The 13633-nt window shown below is 47.2% G+C and overlaps 1 protein-coding gene across 1 annotated transcript in view; it reads left to right on the forward strand.

The window, feature by feature from the left end:
- The window catches only part of LOC126426580 (ankyrin-3-like), a 78454-nt gene extending 69602 nt beyond the window's left edge, over positions 1-8852 (forward strand). The window contains exon 4 of the mRNA XM_050088477.1: positions 8465-8852. Within this exon, the coding sequence (XP_049944434.1) occupies positions 8465-8852 (388 nt within the window). The remainder of the gene's footprint in view (positions 1-8464) is intronic.
- Positions 8853-13633: the final 4781 nt, after the last annotated feature.

Raw genomic sequence — 13633 nt, forward strand, 5'->3', positions numbered from 1 at the left:
CCTTTTATACCTTGCCTACGCGACACTGCTGCCATCTGTATGTGTAGATATCGCTATCCCATGACCTTCTGTCACCTCAGCCTGTCTCTGCCTGGAAGCACCCGGGTGGTTCTACAACGCAAAAGACCTGCTGTCAGTTAGAAATTAGAAACTACTCGAAATTGTACGTAGACGGAATAGATTTTAAATAAGCTAAACATTTATTCAAAATAACTGATGCCTTGTCATCCACAAACTAAATAAATTCCTTAGTGAAGTGTGTTTTTGCAGTTTAATTAACAATATAGTCAAATTGCACACCATCGACTGCTAGGCACATTTGGAATGGCTGTTTGAGAGAGAGAGATGAACTGGACAAACTACATTGGATGATATGTCGTCGTGTGGTCTGGCGCATATAATGTGACATACTTGGTGTTCATGACACTCTTATCTTTCAGTGCTCAGGCGAAAACACTTGCTATTGGGTGGAGCGCCATGACGTCACGACGAGGACCCTGGCGCGGCGCAGCCGTATGCTTACACGGCAAATGCGCCGCATCACAGACTCGGTGCCATGTTACTCATTCATTTTACTTTTGCTTTCGTTCGATACGCATCTGTAAAAGTCAAAACCAGGGGCATGACAGGTTTTGTAAACATTAACAGTAAATAAATGATAATTAAGTTGGAAAATAACTCGCTCGTTTGATGAGGAAGCAAATACGAATGCAGTCTGTTTCTACTGCCGTTTACCAGACGGCGATGCAATTCATAACTGCTTCCTCTTTGCGGCACATTTCTTCATTGCTTCCATCTTTGCTTCTTGATTGAGATGCCTAATCGTTATAAATATTCTCGTTTTTACATAAAGAGTAATAACTGCTTCATGAACCTCAGGAAACTTTTGTTTTGTAATAGACCACAGAGACTTTACGACATTTTTTTGTTTACACAGTCCATTTCCGTGAAAAGCAGCAAATTCTTCTTCAAACAGCAACACTGTTGTTCTCCCATGCTGGCGTTGGAGTGTAAAGACCACCACGAGATGTAATTGATATCCAGTCTGCAGCATGATGTCCTTCACTTTTTGCTGCTGGAAAGCCTAGTGATTTATCAATGTTGTGGCACTTAATGCAATATAGCCTGAAATGTATTTTACCGCATCTGGAAGAACATCTGAGGTTACAGAGTCGTGCCCCATTGTTACCACATGTCACTAAATTTTCTTCCACATTCACAGTTTCTGGGATTTCTCGTAGTGGCGCTTCGTCAGCAACATACACACAGAGCTCACTGGTAATGAAACTTAGGGATGCAGGATCCGGGTCGACGTCACACTGGGAAGACTCCGTGTTCAATTCTTTAGTAACTGGTGTGTTCCCAGAGAGAGAGAGAGAGAGAGAGAGATCACTTGCATTATCTGTCAGTATAAGGAGACTTACCCTGTTCCCTACTTCAAAAGGTGTAGGATTGTTATGAAATATACCTAATCTTCGTACCCTAGGAAAAAAGCTTTCCACGCAATCTTGATTCAGCCTACAAGTCAATATATAGCTAACTTTCATACTTTTCAGACTTGCGAAAAGACCAAAGGGAGATTTTATTTAAGCTATAAAACCTTTTTGGAAAGGCAACATTCTTTCTTTGTAACCAACGCACATTGCTGGACAGATATCAAAGAATCTGTTAAGCATTTTCTCGAAGTCAGAGATTCATTCTAAAGCCTTTATGCAGGGGGAGCATTCATATTTTGGAACTCTTTAGAGTTCAAGACATCAAAGACGTTGTTAAGGATTTCAATAAAATTGCTTTCAACGTCTTCATGAAGAACATACTTCAAAGCCTGAGCTGTTTGTCGTGAAAATAGTCGCGCTGCCATCTGTACATTCTGCCTTGCTTGTCGAGTTATGTTTAAGTGCACTTCAGTAATGTGGTGTGTTATCGTTAAGTCACTCTTCTGATGTTTTAAAAGTTCCTGTAGAGCTGCCCGAGATATTTTGGACCCATCAGGTAGCGTAATGCCTGTATCCAAGAAACGATTCAGTAATAACTTTAACCGATGTGGTACATCAAAGAAAACCCATACATTCGTGGTGTCGTCTGCTTGATTTACGAAATAAGTTCTCTCTGTATCGACAGACAGTTCCTTCCAAACTTTTATATTTTTTCCGCCCATATCACACGTCACAGCAACAACACCGATTCCTGATTCCTCAACTACCTTAATGATGCTCTGAAGCAAATTACTGGTCATCAGTGTCAAAATCATAGTAAACTGGTGGTTTCCACTGCTTCCACAACCCACGTATCATGCAAACTTGTACACTGGAATGTGGTCCGACCACTACGTCTTCAGACGAATCGTAACATGTGCGGCCATCGAAATTGATTTCGTCAAATGTCAGAACTGCTTGTCTCTCTCTCGAGTAGTAAAAGTGTGTGACTTGGCTTTCAATAAATGCAGGATATCTTCAAGAATACCCGGTCTGTGTTTAAATTCCTTCGTCCGTTTCTGAAGAGTTGGCCTGCACGGCAAAGGAATTTTTCGCTTTCGCAAATAAGTGTATGCTTTAGGTGACAGAGCTCTTAAAGTTAATGCATGGGATGTGTCCTCTGAATTCCACTTTACCCTTTTATTTTCGTTTAATAGGCATGTTATTTGCGCCAGTGTAAAACAATTTGACAATACACTATTTACACTTTTGTGCAATGTTGCTTTTTCTTTCACGTCAGATGACTTTTCTGCCCGCTTCAGCGAAAGAACACGTCGGAGATCTTTCGTTTTACTTCGTAAGGCTGAATCACATTTTTTAGTGCCGCTTCTTTCTGTGCATTCAATCTCGGCCCTCAGTTCCTTAATTTCCAAATTCTTATTAAATAGTTCAGTGGGTGCATGAACGCAATCTGTACCTGTGGTTCGGTCGATACCCCCCCCCCCTCCCGCCCCCCGGTGACACAGTTTCTAAAGCCGTCAAAGCTCACTTTTGCAAACTTCTTGCTCCACAGCGTTGTGCACGACTTCTGGATCCCTAAGGAATGAATTTGATTTTAATTTTATTATTCTTCAAATTATTTACCGAGTAGGCCTACTATTCCTAAAATTTTGGACCAAGTACTATGCAACTGCATTAATTTCTCACTAAAAATCAGATCAATTGACAAAAGCGATTAAATATCACCAGCATAAGCGGCTACAATAGCCTAGTTTGATAAAATGTAAAAATACAATGTAAGAGGAAATACAGGTATACGAACCCATAACCTCCAACATGGGAGTCAGAAACCACACCACTACGCTGCAAAGTCAACTGGTCAGCATCAGCTATTGTTACACAAGTAAATGTAAACAAATTACACGAAATATGATGATTTTGTCATTTGAACTATATACTAGCTTTAAAATAGTTAACATATCGAGAATACTTAAAAAAACGGCTATTTCTAAGACAAATGTAGCTATTATATCCAGGAGGAAAAGCAAATACACTTGAGCAACATTATTTATTGCCTTTACAATATAGCGAGTCATTCACTCCCGTAAAGCAATATAGCAATGCGTGAAGAAGCATTGCATTTATGTGAATTCGTTTGTATTATGGTAATTTTTCAGTTTCAATTATGGAGTGTTATGTATGTGCAGACGTCTTACCCTTTCGTTTGCATCACCGGTTTCCACAATTTCTTGTCCACGCCAGTTCGGAATGTTTATGCAGGGGATTGCTGCTGGTGATAACTTCTTTCTTGAAGGTAACCCTAGAAACTCATTTTTCAAATCCCATTCAAAATCTTCTGGCCGATAGTGACCTGACCACACACGTGCAGTTTTCACATTCACTTTGTCCTTGCGATTGCACCGAACTATCCATTCATGTCGCAAGTGCTCATCCTTGGGAAAAACGTGATACGTAACGTCCGTCGTCGTCCGAGCACTGTTAAAGCAATGTTGCCACGGCACACTTACAGCGAGCCTTGCTCGTGGCTCTCTCAAAACTGAATGCTCGGCGCTGCAGCCTCCTCTCCTCTCCGTGACGTCAAGGAGCGCGAGGGCGTCCGAGTGTTTTTTTACTCGCTTGGGGCCGGAATGGCCTGCCTGCTTTTCCTATATGCCTCGGTTCCGAAATGCCGTGCCGGCACTTCCGCGGCGCGCGCCTTAAATCGGTGGCGACGCACTGTGCAGACCCATCCGGGCAGCGTTCATTTTTAGGTAAATGAGTTGGCACCACTGCAAGACAGCAGACGATAGCCACCTCCCGAAACACAGGAACAGAAATCAAAAGCCAGGGTTGCTGCATCTATTACAAATATACGTCATAACCGAATGCCTGTTCATCTGAATGCATTTTCATCTACAATTCCCTCCTAAATGGATGGATATATTCCGAAGTGATTATAAACGAAATGGGGTGTAATTATACTGGACAACTGAAGACTTGCTTCTATTGTGTTTCCTCTAAGAGGTAAAAGTTCCCCTTGATTGGGTGGATTGAAGCGTAACCATTCTTGTGATACGAGGAGTGCTCAGAAGTAACGGGAAACTCGCCATTTCACGCGTTTTACTCAGATTCCTACTTCCTTTTTGTCATTGTGTGTACAACGTTCTGCGTATCTATTATTTAGTGTGTTGTCAGGTGTTAGAAAGGTTACTGGTATTTTAAGAGTATCAGTGATTATTTGTTTACTGTAAAAACAGATTACCGCATTTGTATTAAATTTCGCTATGAGAACAGATTAAAATTCATCATGGTTTTAGAAATATTATATACTGCTTTTGGTGAGTATACTACGAGTGAAATAGGTGTTTACGGCCGGTATAAACATTTCGAAGAAGATGAGGATGACGAGAAGGTCATAATAGAAGACGAACTGAGAGTCAAAGCAAACGATGCGTAAACCAACAGTCAATCGTCTCGGTGACGGATGGCCGAGACCAGTGAAATGTGAATGTTACGTTTCTGACAGTAATCTTCGGTTTTAACAGTACAGTGCACCACGACTCCTCGTCCCAAGATGAAACGGCCAGTAGGCAGAACTTCTCACCAGGTCAACCCCGATGGCTTGAAGCAACGCGGAAAGAAGTCCGGCTTTCTGGCGGAACAGTTCACCGTTTCTGCACTACGATAACGCACCTGCTCACACTTCGTTGGGTGCTTGTGCATGTTTGGCTAGAAACAATACTGTAGTGATGTCCTTGGCCCCACGTACGCTCCATGTGACATTTGTTCCCAAAAATAACGACAAACCTTAAAGAGCTGTCTTTTACATAAAAGATGACATTCAAACTGCACATCTGAGAGAACTAAATGCTACCGTAAGGATTGTTCCAGAACAGTTTTAAGCATTGGACGAACCACTGGAATAAATGTATAATATGTAATGGGAAATATTTTTGTGAAGACGATATTGGTGTAGACTAATAAATAAACCAAGTATTGGTTTCACTGTTGCTTGCACTATCATATTGTCCATTTTGGTGCCAACGTCATGACCCTCTCATAGTCTTCTAAGAGAAATGTCGTTGCTTCACCACCCAAGTTTCGTCGATAGAAAAGAGTTCTGTTAATTTCCTGACTTGTATAAAGTATCTGCATCGCCAGTCAGTCATCACTTCTCTCTAGAGGGATGTTTCCTTTACTTAGAGGTCTGTTCGAAGTAAACCGCATTTCATGCAGTGTCTTACACTAAACAGCTTTCTTGCAAGGAAAATAATTTTTTTGTTTTGTTTTTACGGCAACAACTAATTTGTGTAATGTCAGCACTACTTTTTAGCCATACAAAAGTCACTATGGTTGAGCAAATTACCGATTTTGAGAAGCTGCCTGCAATGATGGGTTTATTCCCCAAATTTCTTAGTGGTGTTTCTTGGCAGTTCTGGCAAACCGTGTGGTTTATTTTCAGGTGCCTTTCTGATGCGTCCAGTAGCGGCAAGGCTGACTTTTGTGTGAACTACAATCCTTTTCTTTGAGACGGGGAACATTAGCCCCCAGTTCTTTCTGTGCCGACTCTTTAATACAATCCGTGATTGCGATAGAGGTGACTGAGCCATTTTTACCCCAAAGATCGCAATTATTTGCATTGTTCAGATTTTCCTGTGATGTGGTGCGCTTGTCGATCATCTCTGAATAACATATTCGTACATGGCCACAGAGCATTTCACACGGTGGATTACAGTCGAAAGTTGAAGGAGATAGAAACGTATGGAATCAGTTCCCATGTATGTGAGTGGACCTCAGCTCTTAAGTGACAGAACCCAGTATGTTGTCCTCAGTGGCGAGCGTTCGCCAGAGGCAGGAGTGCTCCAGAAAAGGGTGGTGGGACCGCTGTTACTGTCTGTATACATAAATGATCTGGTGGACAGGTATCTGCAGCTATTGGCTGACTGTCCCCTAGTGTACAGTAAGATGTCGTCGTTGAGTGAGTGTAGGAGGACACAAGGCGAGTTGGACAAAATTTCTAGTTGGTGTGACGAATGGCAGCCATCTGTAAATGTAGAGAAACATTAGTTGATGCAGGTGAGTAGGAAAAACAAAACAGCAGTAGAGGTGTTCCGCTAGACACAGAGGCGTCGCTTAAATGTCTGAGCGAGAGTTCGCAAAGCGATACGAAATGCAACGAGGTTGAGAGGGCTGTGGAAGGGAAGGTGGGAGGTCGACTTTAGTTTGTTGGGATAATTTTAGGAAAGTGTGGTTGGCCTGTAGATGAGGCTGCATGTAGGCTGCTGGTACGACCTATTCTCGAGTACTGCTAGAGTGTTTGGTATTGGCAACAGGTAGAATTAATGGACGACAGCTGTAGGACTGAGAGCTGAGCTCCTAGATTTGCTACCGGCAGTTTCGAGTGGCGCAGAGGTATTGCGCAGAAGCTTCAGGAACTCAAATCTGAATCACTGGAGGGGAGGCGAAATTCTTTTCGAGGAACTCTGTTGAGAAAATTTAGAGAACCGTCTTTCGAGGCTGACTGCAGAACAATTCTAGTTTCGGCAATGTACACTTGATACAAGGCGTGTGAAGATAGGGTGAGAGGCGTTGTCGCTCGTACAGAGGCATACAGGCAGTCGTTTCTCCCTCGCTCTACTTGGGAGCGGAACGGATAAAGCAGATGACTGCAGCCAGTTAGGATAACTTTTTATGTGTACCAGTTACTACTTTTGTTTCGTATGGTTGCTGCTCCACCTACATCGATTATTTTGTACTGGATGCAGCAGTTTTATTACCTCTGTAGCTTCTAGTTAGTATTTCACTTGCCTTTGGAGCTTCTTATTGGCTCTCTCGCTTGGGATTAGCCTTTGACTTGCATCAGCTGTGGGGAGAGGTTCTCGCGACATTGGTTAAAGTTCAGCAATGCCGGATCTATACAAGTATTTTGATTTTTGTAAGTGAACATGCAATAATCAATTAACACTGTCTGCTTCTATTTCTTACAGACACCTGATTTCTTTCTGGCATGATCTAAATTTATGCACAGCATTAGATACAGGAAATACAGTACTTTCTTGAGACTGGTCTAATGTTACGGTTTAAGTGTTTCTACTGCTACTGAAACAGAAATTTTACTCGAGAGCAACATAGTTGGTGTACGTTTACAGTTCCGAAGACCTTTTTAACTATAAATGTAAAGTGTTACACTGCCTGTAGCGGTGTGTAACTTGGTTTGTGTCCAGAATTTTCAAAAATTGCAAAAAGTTACACAAAGTTAACATGACTGAGTATAGTAGTGGTACAGCATACCCTCTGCCACACACCATATGGTGGGTTGCAAAGGGTGTAAGTAGATGGAAATGAATGTTCCAGTGGATGTATCTCTTGTTGCATGCATGATTATATGAGCACATGTGATGATTATTATGCAGCGGGTAGGTAGTGTGTGTGTGTGTGTGTGTGTGTGTGTGTGTGTCTCAGGGAGAGTCGAGCTGGTGCCCTTGTTGTATTTGAAATATGTCGACCAACTTCTTGTGTACGAAGCAGTGACTTTTATATCTTTTGTCGGTATGTCAGAAAATTTCCATGTTACTGGTCTGAATCACTTAGCTATCTGGTGAGGAAATTGTATTTCAGTACTTACAGATGCGTGTAGTTTGTAGTGTTTTCTTCCTAAGTGAGAGAAGGAATTGGTACCCAGAGAAAGTAGTTTTACGGGTGTGTTTGAATGTAGATGAAGGATTGGGTAGCAACTGCATGCCGAGGTGAAAGGAGGCGGATCTGTGGAGTGAATTTTGAGGAAATGTGCGAAATGAATTTGTTTCGAGATGGAGTGCACCTATTTTTAATGGCAGATGGCTGAAGTTTTTGATTATGGGCTAGTGCTGTGGATCTGTCTGTAATACGCTGGTTAACCTGTATCGCAGAAGCGAGATTTCTAGATTTGTGACCTGTCGCTCGGAAGAAGTGTATTCAGAATTGTTGGCAGTTTTGCGGCCGTGACAGTTTCTTTCATTTGGTGTGTGTGTCTCGATAGTAGAGAATAAGTGTGTCGATGTTTTGTGCAGGAGCCTTTCTGAGGAGAAGGGAGGCAGGAGGCTGATAAAGGCGGCTAAGAAAGGGGCGGTGGGGGAGGTGCGGCTGTTGCTCGCGGCTGGGGCGGACGTGGGGGCGAGGGGCTGGGGGCGGTGGACCGCCCTGCACTGGGCTGCACGGAGAGGCCACGCGGCTGTGGTGCGGCTGCTGCTCTCTGCGGCGTCCGACCCCAACGCCAGGGATCAGTGGGGGCAGACGCCGCTGCACTTCGCGGCATCGTGTGGCCACACACAAACGGCGGCAAAATTGCTGCGGGCCGGAGCCGACAGGGGGGCGACGGATGAGTGGGGGAGGACCCCCCTGGACATCACCACGCGGCAGAACGATCAGAAGTTCGTCGAGATTTTAAGACAGCATTGATACGTGCCAGTGGAGGAAATGTCATCATGTACTTCATTGTACAGCGTATTCAAATAAAAAATTGAAAAAAAAAAGATCGCTTTCTCTATTCATTTCTACCTTTCGCAGTCCACGCAATTACCCCAGTAACACCACAACTACTGCAACAACAGGAGATATCTGTAAACCGACGTGACAAACCTTCCTTTTGAGAATTCGCTATGTAAAACACTTCGCAAGCAATTTCTGCAAAAGCTCAGCAACAATTGACAAATACTCCATCATTCATAAAGTCCACTTCTCTCTCCCTCTCTCTCTTGTGTTTCTCGTCCCACATAGAATATTCAAACAGCTTACAAGAATACAGCCGACGTCTCTCACAACCGCCTGTATTTCGAAACGTAAACACCCAATGTATTCAAAGAGACAAATGCGTGAATACCGGTTGCTGTGTGACACGTCGTCCAGCCGCAGTAACGTCACTTCTTCCCACCAGTCCGCTACATTACCTAATTACTGCAAACTATTTGCTAGCAGTGTCTATGTTGCTACATTACATCACTGCAAACTGCACCATACTCATCTTACTGCCATATAAGCTGTTCAGTTAGAATGTATCTTCAGATTTCACACTGAATTCACTTCTGTGCGTGCACTGCACAAGTACTTTTCGTGCTTAATTGCAATGTCACATTGGTAGCAGTGCTCACACCACATCATCCCCCCTGCGGGTCCGGGGATTAGAATAGGCCCGCGGTATTCCTGCCTGTCGTAAGAGGCGACTAAAAGGAGTCTCAAATGTTTTGGCCTTAATGTGATGGTCCCCCTTGGGGTTTGACCTCCATTTTTCAAAATTTTACAGAAGTACGAGCCTTTTGGGGAAGGACACCTTACATGGTGTACCACTGGTCCTAAGTGCACTAAGACCTTGGCACTCAGCATTGCACCGGCGTTGTCACCATACCCATTATTCCTCAAATTGGGCCTAAACGCCTGATGGGTTGTCCACGTTACGCCCATAGTGCCTCTCCATCTGCACCAGCGATCATGATGGACTTTCCATGGCACCAGAAATCCAGCACGGTAGCCAGCCCGTTGTGGTGGGGTCGTCATGTACCCTCTAGGTTGTAGCCCCCTGACAACACAGGGATCGTACTGCCGATACCTGAGCTGCACCCTCCCCACGTTGGCCAAGGAGTAGATGCCCGTCTCCTTGGGGCATCAGGACTCCCGGCAATGGTCATCCTGCCAGGTGGCCCTTGCTGCGGCTGGGTGGCGCCCGTGGGGAGAGCCCCTGGTCGGAGTGGGTGGTATCGGGGCGGACGTTTCGCACATGAAACGTCAGCATGTATCAGGTCGCTCTGCGGCCGAGTCTTCCAAAAGAAAAGGTACGGTTTCTAGTTCTGGTTCTCCTGCCCTTTCCCCCTTGGCCACTCCATGGGAGGAGGGACAGGCCCGCCGGCTTGGGGCGAAGTACTTCCCCCGCTATTTGGTCTGTTCTCGAACAGATGGGGGGACGTTCGCCACCTCCAAGCCCATGTTCTTTGTTCAACACATTGAGGACGTCTTCGGGGAAATCGAGGCTCTCAGCAAGATGAGATCGGGGTCCGTTCTTATCAAGACCACCTCTGCCACACAATCGGCGGCACTCCAGGCGTGCGACCGCCTAGGGGACATCCCAGTCTCCATTGTCCCACATCTGGCACTCAATAGGACGCAGGGGGTCATTTTTCATCGTGACCTCCTGCTACAATCTGATGAGGAGCTCAGGGCCAACCTGGAGCGCCGCGGCGTGCATTTCGTCCGGCGAGTCCAGCGCGGCCCCAAGGACCGTCGCATCGACACTGGGGCCTTTATCCTCGCCTTCGAGGGGGACGTTCTCCCGGAGAAGGTAAAGGTGATGTGCTACCGGTGCGACGTGCGACCTTACGTCCCGCCTCCTATGCGCTGTTTTAGGTGTTTGCGCTTTGGGCACATGTCGTCCCGGTGTGAGGCTGAGCCCCTTTGTGGCGACTGTGGACGTCCTCTTCGTGAGGAACATACTTGCACCCCACCACCTCGGTGCCCTAATTGTCCTGGCGTCCACTCGCCTAGGTCCCCGGACTGCCCCGCCTATCAGAAGGAGAAAAAGATACAGGAACTCAAAACTTTGGATCGGCTCTCTTATTCTGAGGCCAGAAAGAAGTATGACCGCATTCATCCCGTGTCACTGGCCACTTCGTTTGCCTCCGTTGTGTCCACTCCTTCCGCTGTATCCTCACCTCTATCCTGTCCCCCCTCCGCCTCCTCTGCCCGTCAGGGGGCTCTGCCTCCGCCTCCCAAATCCCTCCCTTCCAAATCCTCCTCCCCCGCGGCCCCCACCCCCCCTGCCCCAGGGGCCACCCTTCCTCCTCCTCCTCCCCCCACGCCACCTGAGAAGCGATCCTCTTCTCAGGCGTCCATCGGGGAAACGTTCCGGACCCCGGCTTCCGAGGTCCGGCGTTCCAAAACGGACCCCGCGCGTGAGGACCTTCTTCGGGTCCAGCCCACCATCCCTGTACCTCCTCGGCCTTCCAAGAAGGCCTCCAAGAAGAAATCTCTATCCCCCTCTCCACCCCGGCGCGTTTCATCTGACGCTTCATCCGTGAGTCGCTGCTCCCGGCCGTCCTCAGTTTCGCCGGGACACTCTGCTGCCAGGCGTTCCGCCGGCCTTTTGTCGGCAAATGATGCGGCCCCTCCTACACAATCAGGGACAGCGGCCGCAGCTGGCGACGAGTCGATGGAACCGGATCCGCCTGCCGTCAGTTGTAGCGTTGTTGCCTCGCAACCTGGCCCTCCGCGGCCATCGAGGTGACCAGCTCTTCCCCGTCTCGTTCCCCCAACTTTTTGACTAGCAATGGCGTTGTTTCATTGGAACATAAGGGGTATTCGATCTAATCGGGAGGAATTACAACTGCTCCTCCGCCTGCACTGTCCGCTCGTCCTTGGTCTCCAGGAAACCAAGTTGCGCCCGACTGACCGTATTGCCTTTTCCCACTATACCTCGGAGCGGTATGACCTCGCCCCTGTGGACGGTATCCCAGCTCATGGTGGGGTCATGTTGCTCGTTCGGGACGATGTATATTACCATCCCATCCCATTGACCACCCCACTCCAAGCAATAGCTATCCGCATTACTCTTTCTGCTTTTACTTTTTCCGTTTGTACCGTCTACACTCCACCGTCATCTGCTGTTAGTCGGGCTGACCTGATGCACCTGATCGATCAGCTTCCCCCGCCGTTCTTATTGTTTGGCGACTTCAATGCCCATCATCCCCTTTGGGGCTCTCCTGCATCCTGTCAAAGAGGCTCACTCTTGGCGGATGTCTTCAACCATCTCAATCTTGTCTGCCTCAATACCGGCGCCCCGACTTTCCTCTCGGACTCTACTCATACCTACTCCCACTTGGACCTCTCGATCTGTTCTACCACTCTTGCCCATCGGTTCGAGTGGTATGTCCTTTCTGACACCTATTCGAGCGACCACTTCCCCTGTGTCGTTCGTCTCCTGCACCACACCCCATCCCCACGTCCTTCGCGCTGGAACATACTGAAAGCTGACTGGGGACTTTACTCCTCCCTGGCGACCTTTCCGGACCGCGATTTTTCCAGTTGTGACAGTCAGGTCGAATACCTCACGGCTGTTATCATCAATGCTGCCGAACGTTCCATACCTCGTACTACTTCTTCTTCCCGTCGCGTTTCCGTCCCCTGGTGGAACGAGGCTTGTAGGGACGCTATCCGTGCTCGACGACGTGCTTTACGCACCTTTCGCCGCCATCCTACGTTGGCGAATTGTATTGAATACAAACGACTCCGAGCGCAATGCCGTAGAGTCATCAAAGACAGCAAAAAAGCTTGCTGGGCCTCTTTCACGAGCTCCTTTACCAGTTTTACTCCCTCTTCCGTAGTTTGGGGTAGCCTGCGCCGGCTGTCGGGCATTAAGGCCCACTCCTCGGTACCTGGCCTGACCTCAGGTAATGAGGTCCTTGTTGATCCTGTGGCTGTCTCCAACGCCTTTGGCCGCTTTTTCGCGGAGGTTTCAAGCTCCGCCCATTACCATCCTGCCTTCCTTCCCAGGAAAGAGGCAGACGAGGCTCGGCGACCTTCCTTCCACTCGCTGAATCTGGAGACTTACAATGCCCCCTTTACCATGCGGGAACTCGAACGTGCGCTTGCACTGTCCCGGTCCTCTGCTCCGGGGCCAGATGCCATTCACGTTCAGATGCTGGCCCACCTTTCTCCGGCGGGCAAAAGCTTCCTTCTTCGTACCTACAATCGCGTCTGGACCGAAGGTCAGGTCCCCATGCGTTGGCGTGACGCCGTTGTTGTTCCTATACCCAAACCCGGGAAGGATAGACACCTTCCTTCTAGTTACCGCCCCATTTCTCTTACAAGCTGTGTCTGTAAGGTGATGGAGCGCATGGTTAATGCTCGGTTAGTTTGGATTCTTGAATCTCGACGACTACTTACTAATGTCCAATGCGGCTTTCGTCGCCGCCGCTCCGCTGTTGACCACCTTGTGACCTTGTCGACATTCATCATGAACAACTTTTTGCGAAGGCGCCAAACGGTCGCCGTGTTCTTCGACTTGGAGAAGGCTTATGATACCTGTTGGAGAGGAGGTATCCTCCGCACTATGCACAAGTGGGGCCTACGCGGTCGTCTGCCCCTTTTTATTGATTCCTTTTTAACGGATCGAAAGTTTAGGGTACGTGTGGGTTCCGTATTGTCCGACGTCTTCCTCCAGGAGAACGGAGTGCCTCAGGGCTCCGTCTTGAGCG

This window comes from Schistocerca serialis, chromosome 11, assembly GCF_023864345.2.
Source record: "Schistocerca serialis cubense isolate TAMUIC-IGC-003099 chromosome 11, iqSchSeri2.2, whole genome shotgun sequence".
NCBI lineage: Eukaryota > Metazoa > Arthropoda > Insecta > Orthoptera > Acrididae > Schistocerca > Schistocerca serialis.